The sequence below is a fragment of the Lepidochelys kempii genome, chromosome 3, assembly GCF_965140285.1.
Source record: "Lepidochelys kempii isolate rLepKem1 chromosome 3, rLepKem1.hap1, whole genome shotgun sequence".
NCBI classification, from domain to species: Eukaryota; Metazoa; Chordata; order Testudines; family Cheloniidae; genus Lepidochelys; species Lepidochelys kempii.
In genome coordinates, this window is record NC_136382.1 from 131,490,828 (window position 1) to 131,505,415 (window position 14,588).

At 39.5% G+C, this 14,588-nt stretch overlaps 1 protein-coding gene across 2 annotated transcripts in view; it reads right to left on the reverse strand.

The window, feature by feature from the left end:
• Positions 1–14,588, reverse strand: part of GALNT2 (polypeptide N-acetylgalactosaminyltransferase 2) — a 154,116-nt gene that overhangs the window by 9,406 nt on the left and 130,122 nt on the right. For both annotated transcript variants that reach the window (XM_073338037.1, XM_073338038.1), the window contains exons 12-14: positions 11,769–11,861; positions 11,502–11,585; positions 6,842–6,968 (exon numbers count right to left, since the gene is read on the reverse strand). In XM_073338037.1, the coding sequence (XP_073194138.1) occupies positions 6,842–6,968; positions 11,502–11,585; positions 11,769–11,861 (304 nt within the window). The remainder of the gene's footprint in view (positions 1–6,841; positions 6,969–11,501; positions 11,586–11,768; positions 11,862–14,588) is intronic.

Below are 14,588 nucleotides of genomic sequence, written 5' to 3' on the forward strand. Positions count from 1 at the left end.
AATACAGCATGTATGTACAGATATGCTCATGATTCCCCACTTTCCCAATGTGGACTGCATCAGATAAAACACTAAAGTCAAAGTGGCACTAGGAAGCAAGAAAGTTGCATGTTTGATACTCTTTCCCCTTATAGAAAGTTAATTCTGATATCTCCCGTTTAAAAATGTCACCCCTCATCTCTGCTCCTGGGCAGCTGCTAGCTTACATTTAACCAGAGAGGCAGACTTTTGGGTTTCTGCACTTGCTCTATTAAGTTAAAGCCTTGGTATGCCAACATAACAAGGGGTAAGTATTATTCTTCTAGGAACTTCCCTTTAAAGTGAAGTTAAATCTTAAAGCTTTCATGTTGTCAGTGAAAATCCCTGCTAAAAATTCCACCCTCTCACGGGGCCACGAGAAAAGCTTTCAGGTCAGTCCTGAGCAAGATAGTTAATACTTCAAAAGACTATGTTCAGAATTATCAGCATTGCCTCAGTGTTTCCAATGAGTGGTGAAAGAAAATTAAAACCTCGCAGAGTTCTAGGTCTACTCACAAAGGGACCTCTGTTTACTCAATCATGCCTTAGTCAGAGCTGAATAAAATGATCTTTAAGCTATTCAAAACCAAGCACAAAAGCATCTAAAACAAGTTGAAATCCAATTTTCCCTTCATTACAGTCTTTTCAAACTAATTGGAGAAAGGAATGGACAGGATACTATACCGGTAGTTTCAAATACACTGGGTTGAAAGGATTTTTCAAGTGGGTGGTTGCTTAAATGCAGAAAAAAGAATTAGCTTGTAACTAGCTCTCCATAATGACATATCATGGCAGATCACCTCTCCTGGATCTGTGCTCCTGTCTGCAAGCAAGGCAGGAGCACCAGGATCAACATCGTAAAGCCACTGCTCTCAGGGGGATTCTTGCACGAGCCCTTCATGGAATGTGGGCAACTATGGTGCTGTGCCAATTCCTTTCAATGTTGTAGGTGAAGTCAATCCCACATATATAAAAACTAACTTAAAATGCATATCCTCTGGGAGGATAGTAGGTAAAATGGTAATGTTATGAAGAATTTCTCCATCAAACAACATCCAGTTAAGCGGTAGGTATTACTTTCTAGTAATTTGCATCCATAGATCTCAAAGGTATTTGCAAAGGAGATATTTATTCCCATTTTACATATGGAAACTGAGGTACAGAAAGGTAAATTTACCTAAGTTACACAGTGAACCAGTGGCAGAATTGTGACTAGAACCCAGGTCTTCCCATACATTTCCCAGTCCACTCAAGCACACTGCTGTCTCCACAAAAACTTCTTCAAATATAGCCCATATCAGACACCCATTCCTGGAAACAAAATGTCTACTGGTTTGTATAGCAACACATGCATTAAGAATAGATAGAACTCATATTGATTTTTGTTGTTTTAAGAAAATTAGAGATACCTCTCAGAACAAATAATAAAAATAGAAATCTAAGACCTCAAAATAAAAATTAATCTTTGGGAACAAATACTCCTTCTGGTCAACCACTTTCCTGAGGAGCAGAAATGCCAGCAAAGGAACTGCCACTGGAGGGATTTGTCCGCCCTGTGGGTGGCTTCAGATACTTCAACTTGTATGGTGGCATCAGCAGTTTTCTCAGATGATACTCCTGGTTCAACGCACTGGGTCTTTCATCTAAAGCTCAGGCCCATGTGGAAAACCCTCTCATTTAGGTGAAAGAGGAAAGAGTGTGGGGATCTTTTCAGCCTCAAGAGAAAATGAAGAACACCTGTTTGTGGGACTCTTTCTATCAGGCCAGAAGACGCTCTCGACATCTTCCTTCCAGTATCAGAGACCTTACTTGGCAGCCAGCCTCAATTACATAAGCAGCAGCCTCAGCAACATCAGAAGAGGCAGAGCAGCAAAAAATGCTTTTAGGTAGAGAGCTACTTCAACTTCTGCCACCTATTTATCATCTCCAACAGGAAGAACACAAATTTACAATATTATCCAAAAGCCCAGAGCACTTTTAACTTCTGCTTCTCTTTTGGAGGTCAGGTGGTGTGTTTCTTTCTGGCTAAGGGTGGAATTACTATGATTGGTGGGTCCTAGAATCCTTTCATCTTGGCTATGCAAGCCATTTCCAAGTCCTGTCCCTTCCCAACCAATCTCTTTCATGAGTAACTGTTCAGAGTGTAGTATTTGCTGAAGCTGGTGGTCAAAGAAGAATAACCTCAGCAGTACAGAGGAAGATTCTCTCTCAGACCAAAACAGAAAAAAACCTTTGTCCAACTATGAACCTACAGAAGCTGTACAGCTTCATTGGAAGTTTCACTTGCTGACGTTAGCTTCTATCATATTTACTAAGGCTGTCGATTAATCACAGTTACCTCATGTGATTAACTCAAACATTAATCACAATTTAAAAAAATAATTGCAATTAATCGTAGTTTTAATCATACTGTTAAACAATAGAATACCAATTGAAATTTATTAAATATTTTGGATGTTTTTCTACATTTTCAAATATATTGATTTCAATTACAACAGAATACAAAGTGTACAGTGCTCACTTTATATTAAATTACAAATATTTGCACTATAAAAATGATAAACAAAAGAAATAGTATTTTTCAGTTCACCTCATACAAGTACCATAGTGCAACCTCTTTATCATGAAAGTGCAACTTATAAATGTAGATTTTTTTGTTGTTACATAACTGCACTCAAAAACAAAACATAAAACTTAAGAGCCTGCAAGTCCACTCAGTCCTACTTCTTGTTCAGCCAATCACTAAGAGAAACAAGTTTGTTGAAGTTTACGGGAGATAATGCTGCCTGCGATGTTATTAACATGAACTGTGACCGTATAGATCACTGTTACAACCAAGCTCCTACAGTAGCACCAAATCTTGTACAAAGGAGGTGAAGTAAGGTGTCTATGGAAAGGTGGTAATTTGCTGGTTATGATTATGCTGTCTGTATGTGTGTATCATTTTGGTATTTGAAGTTATGAATATTGGCTATGTACTTGTATCTCAATGTGTTTGATTCTAAGTAGCCTCAGTGAAGCATTTGGCCAGCTTCTTGAGAAAGGACTATTCTCAGTAAGTGCCAAATCAAGAAACTGACAATGGACTTTGGGAGACGCCAATCCACATCTGAGCTTTCCTGGGAACGTTCAAACTAACATGTAAACAATGGAATTGGCCTGCAAAAAGCTGAATCATTCTTGGACATGTGACTTGCTCACATGGCTACCAACTCCATCTTGTTGCTCTGACTTTGCATGGAAGAACAAAGGGGTTTCCGCCTATAAGAAAGAGAATATAAAAGGCCCTGGAAGCCTCTCCATTTTGTCTTCAGCTGGCTCAAGACAGGACCACTCCACCCCAAAGAGATGCCTGAAAAAACTGGAACAAAAGGTCTGAAACTACGGGGGTGTGAGTGATTGCTGGACCCAGGCCATAACCCACAACACCGGTCTGAAAAGGATTGGCCCAGACTAGGAAGGAGTCTAGTCTGTGAAAGAAGCTTATTGGGACACCTCTGAGGGTGAGATTTACCCGTAGTCAGTTTCCTACTGTATTAGGTTCAGACTTGCATGTTTTGTTTCATTTTCCTTGGTAACTTACTTTGTTCTGTCTGTTACTTGGGAACCACTTAAATCCTACTTTTTATACTTAATAAAATCACTGTTGCTTATTATTGAACCCAGAGTTAGTGACTAATACCTGGGAGAGCAAACAGCTGTGCATCTCTATCAGTGTTATAGAGGGTGGACAAATTTATGAGTTTACCCTGTGTAAGCTTTATACAGGGTAAAACAGATTTATCTGGGGTTTGGATCCCATTGGGAGCTGGGTGCTAGAGACAGGAGCCCTTGCTAAGCCGTTTTCAGTTAAGTCTGCAACTTTGGGGTCGTGGGTCAGACCCTGGGTCTGTGTTGCAGCAGATTAGCATATCTAACTCAACAAAACAGGATTCTGAATGCCCAAACTAGCAGAGAAAACGGGCTCAGAGGTAGTCTCAGCATGTCAGGCGACAGTCCCAAGGGGGTCTCTATGACCGAACCCGTCACACTGCCCTCTTCTTATTTATAATGTCAGCTGAAAGTGAGAACAGAGGTTTGCATGGCACTATTGTAGCCGGCATTACAAGGCATTTATGTGCCAGATATGCTAAACATGGTTATGGCTCTTCGTGCTTTAGCCACCATTCCAGTGGACATGCTTCCACGCTGATGATGCTCATTAAAAAAAATAATGCATTAATTAAATTTATGACTGAACTCCTTGGGGGAGATTTGTATGTCTCCTGCTCTGTGTTTTACCTGCATTCTGCCATATATTTCATGTTATAGCAGTCTTGGATGATGACCCAGCATATTGTTCATTTTAAGAACACTTTCACTGCAGATTTGAAAAAACGCAAAGAAGGTACCAATACGAGATTTCTAAAGACAGCTACAGCACTTGACTCAAGGTTTAAGAATCTGAAGTGCCTTCCAAAAACTGATCGGGACGGGTGTGGAGAATGCTTTCAGAAGTCTTCAACAAGCAACACTGATGCGGAATCTACAGAACCCGAACCACCAAAAAAGAAAATCAGCCTTCTGCTGGTGGCATCTGACTCAGATGATGAAAATGAACATGCATTGGTCTGCACTGCTTTGGATTGTTATCGAGCAGAACCCATCAGCAGCATGGATGCATGTCCTCTGGAATGGTGGTTGAAGCATGAAGGGACATATGAATCTTTAGTGCACCTGGCACATAAATATCTTGCAATGCTGGCTACAACACTGCCATGTGAATGCCTGTTCTCACTTTCAGGTGACACTGTAAATAAGAAACAGGCAGCATTATCTCCTGCAAATGTAAACATTTGTCTCAGCGATTGACTGAACAAGGAGGAGGACTGAGTGGACTTGTAGGGCTCTAAAGTTTTAAATTGTTTTATTTTTGAATGCAGTTGTTTTTTGTACATAATTCTATATTTGTAAGTTCAAATGTCATGATAAAGAGTTTGCACTACAGTACTTGTATTAAGTGAAATGAAAAATACAATTTTTATTTTTACAGTGCAAATATTTATAATAAAAATATAAAGCGAGCACTGTACACTTTGTATTCTGTGTTGTAATTGAAATCAATATATTTAAAAGTGTGGAAAAACTTCCAAAAATATTTAGATAAATAGCATTCTATTATTGTTTAACAGTGTGATTAATCGCAATTATTTTTTTTAATCGCTTGACAGCCCTAATATTTACCTTTTCCTCTCAAGGCCAGTTTGGGGCTCTCCACTTAAAGGATGAGTATTTTCACACAGATGACAGAAAATATTTCAGTTTGTGTGTGAGCAACAGTCACTCTCAGTATTAGCGCTATGCCCTTTCTGCTGTGCCAACATTATTTATCAAGTACACAACAACAACGGTTGCTACGTCTCTCAAACAAAGATATTCTCATACTTAAATGACTAGCTTTTTGAATGTAATGTCAAGGCTCATTCTGAATATGGCAAGTTTGCCACAGTAGTCAGCCTCTGCCCTGTATCCACTTGGGAGATTCCCAGGACAGTTTTCAAAACATTCACTGATCAAAATACCAGATGCAGGGTCTAAACAAGAGTCAAGATTTAGTCTATTAATTTTACAGAAACTCTTTCTGGAGTACTGGTACCTGAACAATCCCATCCCCTTCAAGCTGTGATAACTTCCACTGGAGACCAAATCAGGAAAAAACTGGCCCAGGATCAGGGAAGTACAAAGGAGGCTTAAAGTTTTTTTCAACTCTCCTCATGAGTTGTACTGTGTGCTCTTTGGCTATAGCTGCAGCTACACAAGGTCATCAAATACAATACCATTTGGAAACATTTCTCTCTCGTCTCTGGAGAAGAGACTGAAATTGAAGATGCCTCTAAAGCTGATGGTATGGTAGGAATACATTCAGATTGATAGGATGATTTTTCTGGAATTTTTCGTATTTTTTAGTTTTGTGATCCTGGTCAGATTTTCATTTTGATCCCCCCGCCCCCCCATTTTAATTTAAAGAGATTCGATTAATAGTTTAATGTGGTAGAAAAAACTGACTGATTAGCAAATTAACTATATATCCTGTTATTTATTTATTAACAATGTTAATATCAATTTAATTGTATTTGAGTTCTATTTGAAAACCATTTGTGTACAAAACAAGCACAGGAAACTAGAGAAAAAGCATATGCAAGTAGTTTGTTAATGGTGCCTGTAAGACACCACTGTATAATTAGATCCTTTGCAGTAATTAATGTTTCCAGTCAGTTCTTGTTTACTGCTTTGACACACTTGCAATTAGTTTTTAAAAGAAGGATTGGAAAGGATTTACTGAAACACCATCTTTACTGTAAAAGAGTTGGATGTGATGTGTTTTCTGAAAGAACATGTCTGGGATTTAAGAAAGATTTTTCACACTTCGCAACCCCCAACTCGGAAAGGGAACAGCCCCATATAAAAAATATTTGTTTTTTCCCCTTGTCTTCAGGACATTTACAGAATATGGTGATACAAACTCTCAGCCCAAACTATTATTTTTCTGTAGACATACCCCACAGGAAAGATGTAACTTTTGGTGATGATGGGATAGGGCTACAGAGTAAGAGTGACAATTTAAAATATTGAGATATAGAGTGGATTAGCTGATCCCCATTTTCCATCTCTGGCCTCTATGATTCTAAAACTCAAAATGATAAGTTATTTGAGGGACAAGTGATTTAGCCAACCTTGTTGATTCGACCTTTCCAACACTAGTACACATTGCCTGCCTGCCTCAAATTCTGTATTTTTCAAAAATACTATAGGTTTTTAAAAAATAATTTAATAGCATACAGACCTGGTTTCCCCCAGCATTATGACATTCATAAACTCCAACAACACCATCTGCAAAATGGCCCAAAGTGTCGAGGCAATTGGTACCCTGCTGCAAAGCCCCAAAAGCTATATCTTGATGATCAGGTACCCTAAATATAAAAGAAACATTTGTTTTAATTCAATTTCTCTCTTGCTTTAACTTTGATGCCCTTCCTTTATTTAACAGCTTTCTAGATGAGGCAATTGGCAACAGGCAATTATTTTATTTGGTACACAGGCTATATTCCACTCCCCACAACATTTTGAAGAAGTTACAAGTTATTATTTGGTCAAGAGACCCTGCTCTCATAACTAAGCAGTCCAGTAGATTTGTAGGCTAAAAGATTGAATATGACTGAAATATACTGGAGAACTACAATGAACATGAGCCTTAGAAAGTCCCATCACAAGTGTGGCTGGCAGCAATGTGTGTAGTTAAGGTTCTATAACACTTTCCACTGTGTAACTCTTTCCATTATAAATCCCTCTTCTGCGTAGCTCATGACTTTGTCAAACTTTAACCACTGAGGCAGAAATTTGGCATGCTGCAGTTCTGCCTTAGGCTGATTTTTTTCTGTAAGTTCAGCAAAAAAACAGTTCTACCACTTCTGAAAATGAAGTTCGCGGAAAATATGTTGCTTTGTCAATGTTCACAAATACAACTGTTCCTTTGAGAAACTAATGCCTCCATGCTTTGGAGCAGGGACTTGACATTTGTCAGAGTGTCTCTGTGCCATTAAGGAGCTGCCTTTTGTGCTCCCCATGAAAAATTCACTATTTGGTGACTCTATAGACCACGGAAGATCATGGTTTACTATTTGTACTACCATAGTGCCTAGGAGCGCCAATCCTGGACCAAGACCATATTGTGCTAGGCATGGGTGGCAGGTATAATACGCCAGGTGCTTTATTATGCCCCATGCAGGTTCTGGGGCAGCACCTGTTACTCAATTTCCTGGGTGTGGTGTTCTGTCCCCTCTAGTGGCTCTGAGACCACTTAGAGAGCTATGGCTACAGAGCAGTCTTGTTAATCTAACAACCATATGACTTTGAGCTCATATAGTAGAGGCTCATGCACTAAGCTCCAGAGGCCCTGGGTTCGATCCTAGTGGCTCCGAGACCACTAGGTGCTGTACAAATAGAAAACAAAGACAGTCCCTGCCCCAAGATTATTACGCATATTCAGTAGAGGCTTTTTAGGGACTGGCAGCAAAGATTTCATCTGCATTGAGCATGCTTTAAAAAAAAAAAAAAAGCTGAGCAGGACTTTTACAGCAATTGTTTCCCTGGGCTGCTGAGCACTAGGCACCAGAACTAGGAGCACAGAATATTTCTCCTGTGTTCACACTACTGGCACCCAGTCAGCACAGAAGGGGAGAAGAAGACAGCCTGACTCAAATGCAGAGGAATAAACATGGAAATGGACATGGTGGAATACGGATAAATGGCAGGATAATAGAGTGGGGAGGTGGCCTTGGGTTATCCTGCCTTTTCTACTTCTGCCTCCCACATCCTGCTCCTACTGCCTCTGCTTTCCACCAGTTTCTCCAGGCACTCAGGTCAACCCTGTGTCCCCCAGTCCTCTTCTTTAGATGATGGATAGGTTCCTGCCTCCCTTCACACCCATCCCACTGCTCCACTCTGAACACTGAATAAGGCAGATGTCCTGTGGAAAATATAGGGTCACTTAAATACTATCATAATGTATACAATTTAAGAGGGTTCAATTAAAGTTGCACAGGCAAACTTTACTCTGGAATTCCTTAATTTTTGTGCATTTGATTTTGCAACTTCAACATTTTTCATGTAGATTTATGAATATATATGTATTAATGTTACAGAATGTGCCAAAACTGGAACCTTGAATCCAAATCCTTGTCAGAGCTACAGGATGAACTGCACCTTGGTCTCCTTAGTCCATCTTTAGTACACCCTGACAGGCCAGGTTCCTGCACCTCACTCTGGGTGGAACCAAGCAGTCCAACCACTTTGTGACTGGGTCTCTGACTTGCAACCCCCAGTGGTTCCCAACCACGGTTAACACCAGAAGCCCAACCTCATTTTTGGCACCCGTAAGAGTTTCCCTTCAGGAGCCTGTGACAACATAAGTTTGCAGTGACACAGAAATTGTATTCTTCAAAAGTACAAAGCACACAGATCAAAAGATAAAACAGAACATCTACACACATGGGTATTGCTTTATAAAAGCTGGCAAGGAAAGTTTAAGATGTAAGAACCCCTCTGCCCTGCTGATTCTCTCTCTGGCAGGGAGAAGCAGACTACATTCCTTTGTGCTTGCCAGACTGTCCACTTTCCACTGACATACTCTGCGCAGTCTTTTCTAGCTCACCCAAAGTTCCTCCATTTTCTAAAGTCTTTGAGGTTTAGGATCCTCCAAGATCCCTGGCTTTAGCCCTGGGAAGAGTAAACCTTTTTAGTTTGGATGAAGCCAGACAATTTCTTCCCTGTTGATGGTCCAGCCATTGTTAACTCCTTTGAAGCTGTTTACCCCAGAGGTCTTATTTTTGCCACTGTTTCATTTCTGGTGGGTTAGCCCGGCAACTTCCTTTGAGTTAACTACAAATTCAGGCAGGATAATCTTACCCAGATAAACTGAGTTGCATATGATTGATTGATTTATAAATCGATAAACAGTGATTTCCCAGTTCTCACCACTTGTAGTCAGATTTTTTGTTGTTTTTTTTTAAGCCTAGAAGACCACCTGCATAACAGGACATAAAATCTCATCAAGTAATTCCTGCACAGAACCCACCCCTACGGTTTTGATTCCAGGTTGGATTCAAAACTGCAGTGATTGTTAAATTTTTATTCTAGTTTGGATGCAACTGAAATCTTGACATTTTGGCCCCAAAGCCTTGCAAAGACAGGTGGAGAGTTTATGCCACAACTGAACAAGTAGTTTAGCATAAAATCTAACGTGGATCTGAACACTAACCATTGAGCTCCCCAACTTTTAAGGAAGGTTCATTTTTAAAAAGAGCCATTTATTAGGAAAGAATGAGGGTCTGGGACACTGACTTTACAAAGGAGGTTTAAGCCGTAATTAACTGCTAATATCTAAAATAAATTAAGCTAATATTTTAAAAGCTTGACATGGTAAAGAATTACAGTTTAATAATGCTTTATTTACTGAAGACTGGGGTATAGTATTTGTTATAAGTTATCTATAAGCCTCCATTGAGGATACATCAACTAAAATTTAGCATTGCCATCTTGAGGTAAAATTCAAGATGGTGACATGGTGAAAGAACAAAGCTACAAAATGCCAAATTTATTAGCTGCTTGAGGACTTGCAGGAAGGTACGAGTAATCTTAAATTTTCTAGTTAAGTTTCAAATGAAATTCATGCAAATCCTAAAACAAGAGACCTTAAAGCATAACTGTCGGTAGGTACGGGTGAGGGGGAGTTGCAGGGAGAGGAACATCTGTTCAAAAGGGACATCATAGATCATTTTTGCCCAACTCTAAGGGAAAGTATATATCCCATGGCACTTTTTGAAAAGAAAAAAAAATAACTGGTCTCCTTACCATTATCATCCCTCTTTATAAGACAGGTTCTAATATTTATGGGTCTGTGAAAGTTTTTACTGAGGGTATATTAGCTGCTGCTTTTGCCTACAAAGATCACTGTACTACCAGTATTTATCTAACTGTATTCTAACTTAAAGTGTTTTGGAATTCCTACAGCAAGAAATGTACTACTGTATAAAAGCCACATACTATTCTACAATTATTTAATAAGATTAGCTGTATGACAGATACTAGCTCACAGACCCCCTAGGTTTGACAGGTAGGGTTAGTGGTAGGATATTGAGCAATGGTGGTTTTATTCATTTAAAATCTTTGTCTGCTAAATAAATACAGTTCTGAAGATTTTTCTGTCCTACAGAAGAGATGAATGGAAATCCACCAGATATTCTCTTGCCTGGGCTCTAACCAATGCCTCCAAAGTACACCTCTACCCCGATATAACGTGACCAGATATAACATGAATTTGGATATAACACAGTAAAACAGCACTCCGCGGAGGCGGGCCTGCGCGCTCCGGTGGATCAAAGCAAGTTCAATATAACGCGGTTTCACCTATAACACAGTAAGATTTTTTGGCTCCAGAGGACAGCGTTATATCGGGGTAGAGGTGTACCTTAAATGTTTTCATCTGAAGACCTCAGTTAACCTATCACATAACTCTACATGGGAGGATCACTCAATAAACTGGCAGTAAAAGTTTTTCACTGCACTTAGTTTAAGGCTTCTCACAGAGCTAAGCATGTCACACTGGTGAAGCTAACAGCTTGAAGGAGAGCAGAGAAGGATGAAGAATGATGCATTTCCAGCAAGCAGCTAGCCCAAGAGTACAGCAGTTTTGGAGAAGAAAGTCAGCCCTCTTAGCAGTAACTGAATCACATGATGCAATTGCAATATTGATATGGAGCAAGAGGAAAGGGGATGGGTCAGTGAAGAAAATGAAAGCAGAATAAAGTACTAAGCAAAAACTGCATGTTTTAACTAGCTAATATCCTAGATGCCTGTGCAGAGGAGACATAGTAAAGTTTCTGGCCAAAGCCAGGTAAAGAAAGAACCTACGCTGCCAGAAAACAGAAAGGCTGTTTGAGACTCACCTTAACTCAGGATAGACGTTTTCAAGATACCACTTGAAAGGTTTGCAGCTAAGTCTCTTTCTCAATTCCATTCGGCTTTGAATACTAGAGAGAAACAAAAACAGCAAGTTCTGGAAGTTGCATTAGATGCATTTTAAAGCACATTTAATAAGCGAGACATTTATCAGTAGAAATATATTTCAAAGAAATGAAACACCCCTTTGCTCTCATGAACTACTAATGGCAAACAGAATAAGTGAATAGCAAGAAGCAGCAGATTAGACTTACTTGCCGTAAGGTACGTTTCTGGCTGAAGGCACTGCTGCGTAATAGAAATTTTTGTACTCATCCATCCACACTTCTGCTGCCCTACGCGTATTTCTAGGAACAAATCAAATTGAGATGCAGATTATGTTTACTCCTGTCACAATCATGACACTTATTTTTGTCTGTTTTGATTATGTTTATTTTTTCCCCACCCACTACTACACATAGCAGAGAGGTGCTATGACTGAAGCACACACATTTGGAATGGACTTTGTGCCTTCCTTGTGGAGCAGGCCTGCTCCACACTTAAAATTTAGGTCAACATAGCTATAATGCTCAAGAGTGTGAAAAATCCACACCAAGTGCCTCAGCTATGCCATTATAGTCCCGCAGTGTAGAGATAGCCTAAGGGCTTGTCAACACATGAAAATTAACCCATAAGAAGATAGGGTGTGAATTTAAAGTGGATTACCTATTCCTGATTAATTCCATGTGTGGACATACTTATTTTGCAATAAAAGAGTTCATACATGGTGTTAATCAGGAATAGCAGACCAGCCCTAATAGCAGGTCCCAGCTTCCAATTAGAAAAGGTAAAAAGTTTAGTGCAAGGCTTTCATTTTCTACAAAGCTCTTTTTGAAAGCAATTTTGTTAATTCATTAGGCCACATCTTGCAAAGAAACCAAATTTACTGAGTAGTTTTTGAATCAGCAACTTGGAAGAATCTAAAATCTCAACAGCTGGCAATATTTGACAGTTTGCCTTTTATTTTACAAGCAGTTTTCACTAAAGCCAGAGAAAACTGACACACCATCTTATGGAATGTGCATTTCTCAACCTCCTTTTTGTTCCTCCACTACACACCACCTTGAACGGATAAATAATTTTAAGTGGTGAAACATTTAGACTTATGAACCTAGAGGTTTTGTTACAGCTGAGATGACAAAGAATAAGCTGAAGGTTAGACATTTAAATAGTGTTACAAATTCTGCATTAAAGATATGAAAATGTTGTCCAAACTCTTCAGAGATTTCTGTGTATTTTTATATATTTATCTTTATGTAAAAAGAGTGTCTTTAAACCTATTCTGAGCTGCAACGTGACTAAAGCTTTGTCATTCTCCAGAATATTCCTCTCATCATTCTGTAAAAAAGTTCTCTTCTGCTTGAGTACAGTCACAAAAAGCAACTCTAAGCTTTTATCAGTTCAACATTAAATAGATAATCTTGCACAGAAACATGTTACCTGATTAGATGTTGTCTTCAAAAAACCTGGTGTGTTACATATGCATACACAGAAGCAGCATCCATGTAGCAAATATTACAGAACCAAATGATAAATATCACACACCTCTGACTGCCTCAGTTGCCCATCACTCCCAAAACTTACAAATATTTGTAATATTCCAAAATGCTAGGTAGCTTCCAAAAGCTTTTTCTTTATAGGTCAGCCTACCAAAGAAATATTTTCCCCTTCTCTTTCAAATATGGTATTCCTATATGCCAAAAATTACCTCATATGAGAACTGGTTTGGGCAATCCTGTCCCAGTAACAGATTTTCTGTGCATAAAAATATCACAATTTGATAGTATGTTGTCATCAGATTCTGTAAGGCTAGAAATAGGAGCTTTATGCTATTGAGGGTGTCAAGGTTCCTCCCCGACGCTGAACTCTAGGGTACAGATGTGGGGACCTGCATGAAAAACCTCCTAAGCTGATCTTTACCAGCTTAGGTCAAAACTTCCCCAAGGTACAAAATATTCCACCCCTTGTCCTTGGATTGGCCGCTACCACCACCAAACTAATACTGGTTACTGGGGAAGAGCTGTTTGGACGCGTCTTTCCCCCCAAAATACTTCCCAAAACCTTGCACCCCACTTCCTGGACAAGGTTTGGTAAAAAGCCTCACCAATTTGCCTAGGTGACTACAGACCCAGACCCTTGGATCTTAAGAACAATGAACAATCCTCCCAACACTTGCACCCTGGGAAATGTTGGATAAAAAGCCTCACCAATTTGCATAGGTGACCACAGACCCAAACCCTTGGATCTGAGAACAATGAAAAAGCATTCAGTTTTCTTACAAGAAGACTTCTAATAAAAATAGAAGTAAATAGAAATAAAGAAATCCCCCCTGTAAAATCAGGATGGTAGATACCTTACAGGGTAATTAGATTCAAAAACATAGAGAACCCCTCTAGGCAAAACCTTAAGTTACAAAAAAGATACACAGACAGAAATAGTTATTCTATTCAGCACAGTTCTTTTCTCAGCCATTTAAAGAAATCATAATCTAACACATACCTAGCTAGATTACTTACTAAAAGTTCTAAGACTCCATTCCTGGTCTATCCCCGGCAAAGACAGAATATAGACAGACACACAGACCCTTTGTTTCTCTCCCTCCTCCCAGCTTTTGAAAGTATCTTGTCTCCTCATTGGTCATTTTGGTCAGGTGCCAGCGAGGTTATCTTTAGCTTCTTAACCCTTTACAGGTGAGAGGAGCTTTCCCCTGGCCAGGAGGGATTTCAAAGGGGTTTACCCTTCCCTTTATATTTATGACAGAGGGGGAGATTCTCATCTTCTCAGTGGAACCCAGCATTTGCTTCTAGACTTGGGAGATTGTGAGACACCTTCAATTTTAAAAAAAAGAAAAGGAGGACTAGTGGCACCTTAGAGACTAACCAATTTATCTGAGCATAAGCTTTCATGAGCTACAGCTCAGTTCATCGGATGCATCCGATGAAGTGAGCTGTAGCTCACGAAAGCTTATGCTCAAATAAATTGGTTAGTCTCTAAGGTGCCACTAGTCCTCCTTTTTTCTTTTTGCGAATACAGAC